Raw genomic sequence first — 11464 nt, 5'->3', positions numbered from 1 at the left:
GGTTGGCTCGGGAGCACCGCCCACCGCCATGCTCCGCCTCTCGCGCTCCGGGGTAAGCCACACGGTCAGGCCACCGCTCGGGGCGTAACTGAATCCCGGGCACGGATTCCTTATCGGTGACTGAGTCTGGGGAGGAGAATTCGCTCGGAGTGCTAACCTGGGCCGAAATCAAAACCTACTCCGCTGAGGAGTGGGATCGGAATTGGGAAAACAATCTCCAAGCAGTCCCATTTGCTAAAAACCCTCTCGCCCACCGTCCCCCGTCCGGGAAAGACAAAAAGGGGAAAAAGAGTTAAAGCATCAAAGCCACACACTTTCAGCACAACTCCAGCAATATCCTCCCAGCCGGATTCCAGAAGTTCGGCTGCCCCAGTCTGGGATCCCTACCGTAAGTCGCACCCCCAAAACCGCAGGGCCGCGAAACGCACAGCGGACCCTGCAGAGGAAGCCCCGCCAAAGGGGCGCTGCCCAGTCAGGTCCCGCCCCCGCCCCGCCTTCCCCGGGTCGGCCCCGCCCCAGAACGGGTCCCGGGCGTCCCGTCAGCGGCACCGCCCAGAAAGGGGAGGAGCCGACGACGCCTTCCCCTTTCTTCCTGCCCTACGCTTGTAATCCGCCGCCGGCGTCTGCTCCCTCCCTAGGCTGGCACGGCGTGATGAGGCAACCCTGCGCGCCGAGCCGGGGCGAGCCCAGCCGAATCCCGCCGCTGTCTGCAGCCCGGCACCGCGGCAGCATGACTGCGCGCGGCCCAGCGCTTAGCCTTCTCCTGCTGCTGCTCTGTCCCGCGCAGGTGAGCGGACGACCGCGACCCTCGAGGGCCCTGGGTGGACGAGGCGGGGGCGCGAGGCGGCGAGGGCCGGCGCGGGTCCAGCTGGTCCTGGGGAAGTTGGTTCAGCGATGGAGCCCCTGGCGCACCCCTACCCCCACCCCTGCTCCAGGTTCTTTCCCTGGCCGCGCACTCTTCTTTCTGGTCTGGAAGAGGGGCCAACTGGAAACAGCTTGCTTGATCTCATTCCAGCTGCGGTCACCTAATTTCTGGGTTTAGGATGTGCAATCACGGGGAAGGACGAAAGCGGGTAGAGAGGAGGAGGGATCCTATTTATTTAACCTGCCTGTAAAAAAAAAAAAAAATGCGGCTACGTGCGCACGAACTCTTTCTGAATTTGTTTAGAATATTCTACCCCTTTATTTCCCTTTCTCTCCTGGATATGGTGGGGGTGGGGAGGGTAAAGAAGGGAAACAAATTGCCAAGTGCCAAATTGAAACAGTCCTGAGTAACTCAGCTTGGTTTTATTGACAGCGTGAGTTACTTGTCATTAACTCTCTTTTACAGTTTAGAAACTGAGACCCAGCAGAGGGTAATTGAGTTTCTCCTTGTCACAGTATTAGCAAGCTGCAGAATGGGGCCTAGAGCTCAGTGGCCTAACTCCCTGGGTCAGCTTTTCCTTGGTTCAAGTAACCTAGGGCTTGAATGCCTCGCTGCTGTTTATTGTTATTACGTAAGTTTCAGGTGCACAGCTTTGTAATTTAACATCTGTGTACACTATAAAGTTATCACAGTCTACTTAATATTCATCACCATACAGTTGACCCTTCACACATTTTGCTCATTCCCCAACCCCCTTCCCCTCTAGTCTGTGACTGGATCTGTGAGTTCGGTTTGGTTTGTTAGATTCCACATATCAGTGAAATCACCTGTATTTGTCTTTCTCTATCTGACTTATTTTACTTAGCATAATCCCCTCAAGGTCCATCCCTGTTGTTGCAAATAGCAAGATCTCATTCTTTTTTTTTATATCTGATTGGTATTCCATTGTATAAATAAATCTATCACATCTTTATTCATTCATCTGTCAGTGGACATTTAGGTTGTTTACGTACTTTGATTATTGTGAATAATGCTGCTGTGAATGTAGGGGTGCATATATCTTTTCAAATTAGTGTTTTCATTTTCTTCGTGTAACTGTTCAGGGGTAGAATATCTAGGTCATAAGGTATTTCTGTTCTTAATTTTTTGAGAAATCACATAGTCTTTTCCACCATGGTTGTACCAATCTACAGTCCCACCAACAGTATACAAGTGCTTCCCTTTCTCCACACCCTCACCAACTCTCTTCATTTCTTGTCTCTTTGATAATAGCCATTGTGACAGGTGCAGAGTGATCCCTCATTGTGATTTTGATTTGCATTTCCCTAATAGTGATCTTGAGCATGAGCATCTTTTCACGTAGCTGTTGTATGTCTTGTGTGCTATCTATATGTCTTTGAGGAAATGTCTGTTCAGATCTTCTGCCCATTTTTTAATTGGGTTATTTTTTTGTTGGTGATGTTGAGTTGTATGGTTCTTTATATATTTTTGGATATCAACCCTTTATCAGGTATATGGTTTGCAAATATGTTCTGTTCAGGAGGTTGCCTTTTCATTTTGATATTAATTTTCTTTGCTGTGCAGAAGCTTTTTAGTTTGGCGTAGTCCCACTTCTTTTTTTTTTTTTTCTTTCTTCATTTCTCTTGTTTTTGGAGTCAGTTCCACTAAGACTAATGTCCAGAAGATTAACACCTGTTTTCTTCTAGGAATTTTATGGTTTCAGGTCCTCTAGTCAAGTCTTTAGTACACTTTGAAATAATTTTTGTGAAGGGTGTAAGAGAGTCGTCCAGTTTGCCCAACATGTTATTGAAAAAACTGTCCTTTCTCTATCATATGTTCTTGGCTCATTTGTTGTAGATTAATTGTCCATACCTGTGTGGGTTTATTTCTAGGCTCTCAATTCTATTCCATTGATCTGTGTATCTTTTCTTATACCAATACCTTGCTACTTTGATTACTATAGCTTTGTAACATAGTTTGAAATGAGGGAGTGTGAGATCTCCTGCCTTGTTCTTCTAAGATTCTTTTGGCTTTTGTGGTTCCACATAAATTTTAGAATTATTTGTTCCTGTTCTGAAGTGTGCCTTTGGAATTTTGATAGGCATTTCACTGAATCTGTAGATTGCTTTAGGTGATATGAACATTTTAACAGTATTCTTCCAATTCATGAGCACAGAATTGTCTTTCCATTTCTTTGTGTCTTCTTCAGTTTCTTACATCACTGTCTTACAGTTTTCACCTTGTTGGTTAAATTTATTCCAGATGTTTTTTTCTTTTTGATGTAATTGGAAATGGAATTATTTTCTTAATTTCTCTTTATGATGCTTCATTGGTGGTGTGGGGAAACGCCACAGATTTTTGTGTAGTGATTTTGTATCCTGTGATTTTCCTGAATTCATGTATCATATCATCTGCAAATTGTGACAGTTTGACTTTTTCCTATCTTATTTGGATGCCTTAATTTATTTTGCCTAATTGCCATGGCTAGGACTTCCAATACTGTGTTGAACAAAAGGGACAAGAATAGGCATCCTGTTCTCCGATGAAGAACTTTCAGCTTTTCCCATTGAGTATGATCTTAGCTGTAGGATTGTCATGATGGCCTTTATTACGTTGAGGTGTGTTCCTTCTATATCCACTTTGTTGAGATTATCCATCATAAGTGAATGTTGAATTTTGTCAACTGCTTTTTCTGCATTTATCAAGATGATCATATAATTTTTATGTTATCTTTTTGATGTGAGGTATCACATTGATTGATGTACAGATGTTGAACCATCCTTGAATCCATAGGATCAGTCCCACTTGATCATGGCATGTGATCCTTTTAATGTATTATTGGATTTGGTGTGGTAATATTTGGTTGAGGATTTTTGCATCTGTGTTCATAAAGGATACTGGACTGTAATTTGTTTTTGTTTTTGTTTTTTTAAATAACACCCTGGTCTGGCTTTGGTACACGGGTGATGCTGGCCTCATAAAATGTGTTTGGAAACTTTTCCTCCTCTTCAATTTTTTGGAAGACTTTGAATGTAGGTATTAAACCTTTTAATGTTTGGTGGAATTTGCCAGTGAAGCCTTCTGGTTGGTCCCTGAACTTTTGTTTGTTGGGCAATTTTTGATTACTGAAGGAGACTTCCTTACTATTAATCAGTCTTTTCATATTTCCTATTTCTTCATCATTCAGTCTTGCAAGGTTGTGTATTTCTAGGAATTCATCTGTTTCTTTTAGGTTGTCCAGTTTGTTGGTTTGTAATTTTTTCATAGTAGTCTCTTATGATCCTTTGTATTTCTGTGATGTTAGTTGTCACTTCTCTTCATTTTTGATTTTGAGCCCTCTCTCTTTTTCCCTAGTCACAGACTGAAAGTGAAGAGATGGAAAAAAACATTCCATACAAATGGAAATGGAAAGAATATTGAAGTAGCTATACTCTATCAGACAAAATAGACTTTAGAACAAAGATTGTAGTAAGAGACAAAGGAAGGCATTCATTACGTATTGATAAAGAGGTCCATCCAGCAAGAAGATACAACATTTATAAAGATACATGCACCCAACATTGGAGCACCAGAATATATAAAACACATATTAACAGACTTAAAGGGAGAAGTTGAAAGCAATAGTAGTAGGAGAATTTAATAGCCCACTTTCATCAATGGATGAAAAATCAATAAGGAAACATCAGTGTTAAATGACACAATAGACCAGGGGGACTTAATGGATATTGACAGCACTCCCTCTAAAAGCAGCAGAATACACATTTTCCTCTAGTGTACATGGAACATTCTGTAGGATTAATCATGTGTCGGGTCACGAAACAAGTCTCAATAAATTCAAGAAGGTTGAAATCCTACCAAGCATCTTTTCTGACCACTTTATATGAAACGACAAATTAATTACAAGAGGAAACCCCACAAAAATGAGGAGATTAAACTACATGCTACTGATCAACCAATGGGTCATTGAAGAAAATCAAAGGAGAAATTTAAAAATACCTAGAGACAAATTAAAACAGAAATATGACCTACTGATATATATGGGATGCAGCAAAAGCCATTCTTAGAGCAAAGTTCATAGCAATACAGCCTACTTCAAGGGAGAAGAAAAATCTCAAATAATGTAACTGTAACTTTATACTGAAAGGAACTAGAAAAAGAAAAAACAAGGCCCCAAATTAGTAGAAGGAAGGGAATAATAAAGATCAGAGGAGAAATAAGTGAATTAGAGAAACTGAAAAGACAAGAGAAAGGATCAATGAAATGAAGAGCTGGCTCTTTGTACAGAGAAAATTGACAAACCCTTAGCTGCATTCACCAGAGTTGGGGGATAAAGTCTAAGGATACAGCGCTGATTAAACAAGATGAGGACGCAGGAGTGGAGCTCTGGGATTCTGTCCTTGTGCCCACTCGTGTACATGTCAGTAAGGAGGAGGTAGTAAATCAGAGGGGAAAGCAGATTCGGGGCTTTCCCTGGATTAGGAAAACCTCTCCTTAAATTTCTGGGTAGTTCTTAGAAGCAGGTAGGTTTTGCTGACCCAGGAAGGGTCCAAGAGCCAAGAGAAGAGCTGTGGCTCCCTCCTCTCTGTATGTAGAGGGGATCCCCAACTGTGTGGGCTTGTGGGAGGGCACATCTCAGTGCCTGGTTGGGAGGCGAGGCAGAGGAGCAAGGGGGGGGTGGTTTGGAATGGGGTCAGTGGGTAGATGACTCACTAGCTCTTGCTGTGGGCCTTTTACTCTGTCAAGCCTCAGGGTTTTGTTTTTGTTTTGAAGACTAACAATACCATGTAGGATTATTGGGGTTATTAGGTAACATGATCTATGGAGAGACCTTATCACTGTAGTAAAAACTCAAGAAACAGGAGCAGTTCTGTGCCTTAAAGAAAATACAGCTCTTCACTTTGCCTCGAGTTTTAGGTCAGGATCTGGTAGACGGGCTTTACACTGGTAAGTAGCTTTAACGCGCCTCTGAAATGCTTTCACCTCAAGATAATATCCAAGACTGATGACCAATGAGTGCCTCTCCTCCTAGGGCTTTTTAGATAGGTCAGAGGTTCATCATGAGTCACTTGCAAAATGCCTGGGAAGGTCAGTAAATCTTAACTGGAAATATACCTTTGTTATATTACAAATTAATTCCCTTACATGGGCAGAGGCTCCTAGTACCCCTGAATAGACTGGGAAGTGGTGGGAGGGCGGTCTGCTTTTAGAATTCTTACAGGGATAGCACCTTGTCTGGGGTCAGCCTGGGCACTCAGGAAGTTCTGTCACAGAATTAATAGACCTAACTGTCCTTTGTAAGGTCTGATGGACATTTGGGGGGATTTTTGCCTTTCTTAATTTTTAGTTCTTACAGATGATGAAAGAACATGAAACTGCATGGTTTGTAAACCTTCTGGTCATCCAAATAACGTGTGTGGTTTTGAGAAATCGTGTGTCTCTCTCCTGTCTGTAATTTTTACAGGCGTTTTCTTGAGGAACTTGGAACATAGGGAGGTATGGGTAGGAATTAAGCCATTAAAATGATTTTTCCTGAAGAGATCAGCAGTGGTTTAATCTCTTGACCGAGAGCATTGAAGAAAACCTACATTCACCCCAAATTCAGATGGTTACTTTTTCCCAGTCTCTCCTACCCCTTGATTGAGGCTGCGCTCAGATATCTTATTAACATAAGTAATCAAGGGAAAATGAGGTTTTTATTTTAGCGAGTGGGCAGAAAGAAAACGACTTGCTGAATGGGTCTTTGTTTGCTTCAGTGTTTGTCATATTACCCAGAACAAAGAATCCCTCTGGTGTGAAGACAACATGATCTCTCTTTCCTGGGTAACCCTTCCCCACCCTCCACTCCTCCGCAAAGGGAGGCTTTGCAGGGTGTTTTAAGGAGGACACGTTATCTACTGCGGAAGCCAGGGTTAGACCATCTCTAATCTGATCGTGGGTGCCCCTTTCTGCCCTGTCATCTGTAGTTCTGTGAAAGGCATCGGCTCTCCAGCCAAATAAACTACTTGCTGTCGAAATCCTGCCTGTCTTCCAAGGCCCAGTTCAAATGCTGCATTATCCGTGAGATTTGTTATCCTGTCCCTCAGCTAGAAGGCCTTCTCTCTGAGCCTCTCAATCTGTGTTTACACTGCAGCAGCAGCCTTTACCTGGGTGTTGGTCTGGACTTTTCCTCTCACCAAGAGTGATCTTGGGCAAACCAGTGATCCCCTAGAGCCTCTGTCTTCTTCCTCTGTAAAATCGGGTTAACATCTATGCCTACTTCTTACGGTTCTCATGGAAAGAGAGCAAAATATTGCTTGCACTGAAGTAGTAGATTGTAGGCTCCTTGAGAGCAAGAACTGTATTTTACCATTTCCAGTATGGCCAAGAGTCTCTTTTCTGAGTCACTGGGTCATTGGGCCTTCGTGGGTTTAGGTGTAGGGATAAGATAGAAGGATTCAGAGGTGGTAGAAACCAGAATTGCATTGCTTTCTGGGTGATAATCAGTAATCAACTGTGGCCCAACAAATTTTTTCTTTGCTTGGACTATGCCTCTTATTTTCAGTGTTTGGAATATTTGCTTTGGCAAGAAAACTGAGGGGAAAAAAAGAAGAAAAACTGTTTCTCATTTGTTTTGTGTTTTGTATTTGACCCAAACCTGTTTCTGATGCAAGTGTGCTATTGAGGGACTTGAGAGGGGAGTTTTAAAATTTGTTCTTTATCTTATTATTGCCCCTTAGGCCAGAGGAACTCAAAGTTCCTGTTATTCACTAGTTTCATAAATGTAAAGCGGTTGCTATGGGCACAGTGTAGATACAAAAGTAGACCCTGTACGGAAAGCAGTCCATAAACAGTGTAAACGTTAGTAGCCTCTGTCCTTGGCTTGTTCACAGTTGACTGGAAGGGGTGGGGGGTACATAAAATTACAATACGATGCAAAATGTAGTCTAACATAGGGAAGAACAAAGTGTTATGGGCAGTCAGTTTTTGAACTGACCTTTGAACGGTGAATTAATGCTTAACCAGGTAGACAAGAGGGAAACCGGAGAAAATGCGGTGGGGGGGGGTATCTAGTTGTTACGAAAAACCAATCAACTTGGTATGTAAGTTAACTCAAAACTTTTTCAAAACGATGTTCTAGATTGCAAGAAACTAAAAAAGGAGTTACCTAATTTGTGTGTAGTACTCCATTGCGAGGACACATCTGGTCCCGTTTTAACATCACCGGACCCCTCTAAAACACTTGGGATGCTGTGTTTCCTGTTTTGCAGGAAATTACGGATACTAAGGATCCAGTGATGTCCCAAAGTCACATAGCTAGTAAATGGCGGACTAAGGGCTTGAACCACGGTCTTCTGACTTGCCCTCTAAATGTATTCAAAATCTTGCTACCAGATTCTCCATATTTAGCAGGCAAAATTGAATGAGTGTTCAGGAGCTGTTCCAGACGGCCAATAGGGCATTTCCTTCAGGGCTTGCTTCTAGCTCCATTCTGGCTTCTCCAAAAGTCACTGATGAATCAGGGATCGTTTTATCCTGCTGGCCTGTCCCTTTGTTTACCTGTCACACTGTGTGAACATTCCATAGGAAAAGACCTGTGGACGGTATACACTCCCATCTACTTTCATGGTTTTGTTTTAGTTTGTGGGTTTGGATTATTTTTCGGTGGGTGCAAAGGCTCAGAAATGTCGAATACCAACTAGTAGTATGACCTTGGGCAAGTCCCTTCAACTGCAAGCTGGAGGGCTGATTTGAAAAGTGAAGATGAGCTGAATCTATCTAAAAAATGTATGAAGGAAACACCCATTTATAGGTATGCCTGGTGCTCTCACAGAGTATCCTTTGTTGTGTGGATCTGTTCACCCCAGGTTAGCTGGAAACAGAGATCCAGAGATTTCCATCAATGGAAGTCATACCAGACCAGCCTCCACCCCCAGATGTGCTGCCATAGTTGTTTAGTCTGCCTCCCTGACTGGCAGGCAGCTTAATCTCTGGGTAGGATGCTCCGTGTCTCTCCCTCCATCCTAAACTGCGTTGTCCTGACCGGCCAGGCCAGCCTCTCTGCTCCCTTCATAGGCCTCTCCCTACCCCTGACCTGACCCATCTTGCTGGCACTGGAGCTGGTGTGGCTCCAGGTTCTGCTGTGAGCTCTGCCCATCCAGGACAGTGGCAGAGGGGATAGGACCCGGGCCCGCACTCTGCCTGCCGAGCAGTGGCCAGCACAGGCCTCAAACTAAGGATGCTCAGCAGTAACCAACGTGACTTGACAGTGGCCTAGAGTCGTCCGCAGGAAGATGAAAATGGTGGCCGTTATTCCTGCAGGAGAACATGTTTGTTCCCAGAGGGACGCTCTGTATGACACTCTGAGGGGGCATCCCTACAGACGGAGCTGGAGCAGCTGGGGAGTGGGGCCCGGGGACAAGATAGAGAATGTTTAATTTACTTGGCCTTCAAAATCTTCTCGTTACTGCTTTTGTCACTTAGGAGCCACGTGACCTCGGAGAACCCTCCCTGAGCCTCCGTTTCCTTACCTGTAAAATGCTGCCCTACTATGCTAGAGGGTATCTGAGAAGTAGGCCAGGCGGGACGGAAGGAATCCTCTTACTTTGTGTCTAGCACGCGGCCGATGTTCATGAAGCGTTTTCTGAAGAGTTCGTTAGTCCTTGAGATTTACCACGGCCGCCTGGAGTGCAGGACTCTGCTGCCGGTGTCCACAGCCTCTCCCCATGATCCGTGTGCTTCTGTAGAGCTCCCCGTCAGGGTCTGTTTAACCGTTGCTATAGTGGCTGACATGTAGCAGAAGGGACTTTTTTTTTTTTTAACTTGCTGCACCCCTGTTATTACTGCAAGAAACTTCCCTGGCCAGTCGCGTACCCGATGGCTAAGCTCCGGAGCATGTTGTGAAATAGTCATCTGACCTGACCTTTGCAAGCAGACTCACTCTAGCCGTGTAACTCCCGAATTCAGGTGGAGAGCCAGAACAAGCAGTGGTTCTCATTTCTGAACTGCTTACGTCATCTGTTTGAACTCCTTCAGCTCATGGAGAGATTTGACGGTTCCTGCATCGGGAAGCGCAGGGGCAGGTACTGCAGAGAGTTTCCGAGGAAATACAGCAGCTGGGCTCTGTGCCTGATGATTCTGCCGTCTTCCTAGGGAGCCCACACAATAGCCAGAAACGGCCCTCGGAACCTCTCTCCCCACGTACCCGACGTTGTGATTCTCGTGAATTCTGCTTCATTCCACGGCAGGAGCCCTCAGGTTTGGCCTGGCCAGAGCCTGTCATTGTGAATAAAGTTTGCTCCCTGCCTCCTACGCCCATCACTTGCCTGGCGTCTGTGCTTGTTTTTGAGCTACAACAGGTTAGTTGAGTATCCTCCGCAAAGACCTTACGGCCCATAAGCCTACTGTATTTCCTGTTTGGCCCTCTACGAGAAAGAGCCAGATGAATACAGTGGGGCAGTTGGGTTGAGCCGAAAGCCAGCCTGTGCAGGGGTGTTGAGGCTTATTTGTGAAAAAGCTGTTTCAAAGTGACTTCACTTGTCCGTCTCTACCGGTTATCTGTTAGGAGGAATTAAAAGCCTACAAGACCCAGATCTACTACAGTAGCATTGGTTGTATCTGAGAAGGAGGTGCTTACTCGGCATATACCTATGATGGCTGCAGATTTGTGATGGCGTGTATGGAGTCCATAAGGAGAGGAAGACATAAATCCCACAGTCGTTTATTTTTAACATTTTAGGAATCGGTAAAATTTTAAAATGCTCCAATAAGATGGTTCTTGTGGTTATAAATAGCTCTGTATGCCTGGTCGGTGTCCACGAGACCTACTGTGAACCCTTTGGGTTCGGATCTCTGGGCCCGGAGCGCCGCCTTAACGAGACACGTCACGTGGCTGTCAGGCCCGGAGTTTCTGATTGTTTGCCCTGGAGGTCGGTCATGCTTCTCTGTTCCGTCTGAATGTGGTGACTGACAGTGTGCTCGCTCTCTGCAGTCCTTGCCAGTGGGCTTTTCTCTCGTGTGAAGGATGTCTGAGCTCATGTCTCCTGGTGAAACACACAGGGTATGAAACGGACAGCTTTTAGGTGGACAGCTCAGTGACCCGAGGGACGGCCGGTTCCGTGCAGCCACCGGCCGTCTCCAGCCCTGAGCTCATGTTTGGTCAGGCGCGCTTTGGGCCCCGGCAGACCACAGACATTGCTAGGTTTGTTTCCGCGTTGCTTCCCCAAGTGGGCTTTACAGATGTGAAGTCAGCAGCAGGCGTTCTCGAAGCCTAGTAAAGGCAGTGTTCAGCCACACCTCACTTTTTGAAAAGCAGGTGCTTTGCCTAGAAAGGAGGCGTGTGCCGTGTGTGCGAGCTGCTGGTTGCACGGTGCACCCTTGCTCTCAGCGTCAGCTCATGCAGCCTGGACATCCCGAGGATCCTAAGGTGCACCTGTCATCTTGGTCCATAAAGTCCTGACCACCGGCTGTGCGGTGGCCATTTGGAGACTGGAAATCCAGTCATTCCAACGCCAGCAGGGTCTTGGTGAGATGAGAGATGAGCGTGGCCCAGCCAGGGGTGACTCTGGGAGGAGCCTGTGCTATAAGGAACCCTGGCTTCTGGAACAGCCAGGAAGCAGCCAG

General features: G+C 45.3%; 1 protein-coding gene across 1 annotated transcript in view; it reads left to right on the top strand.

Moving 5' to 3' along the window:
• The first annotated feature begins 715 nt into the window (after positions 1–715).
• Positions 716–11464, top strand: part of LOC111142399 (NPC intracellular cholesterol transporter 1) — a 48595-nt gene continuing 37846 nt past the window's right edge. Inside the window, exon 1 of the mRNA XM_022495459.1 lies at positions 716–787. Coding sequence (XP_022351167.1) covers positions 731–787 — 57 coding nt within the window. The 5' untranslated portion in view covers positions 716–730. The remainder of the gene's footprint in view (positions 788–11464) is intronic.

This window comes from Enhydra lutris, unplaced genomic scaffold, assembly GCF_002288905.1.
Source record: "Enhydra lutris kenyoni isolate GAN:26980312 unplaced genomic scaffold, ASM228890v2 scaffoldscaffold8, whole genome shotgun sequence".
NCBI classification, from domain to species: domain Eukaryota; kingdom Metazoa; phylum Chordata; class Mammalia; order Carnivora; family Mustelidae; genus Enhydra; species Enhydra lutris.
This window is presented reverse-complemented; position numbering and strand designations above follow the sequence as displayed.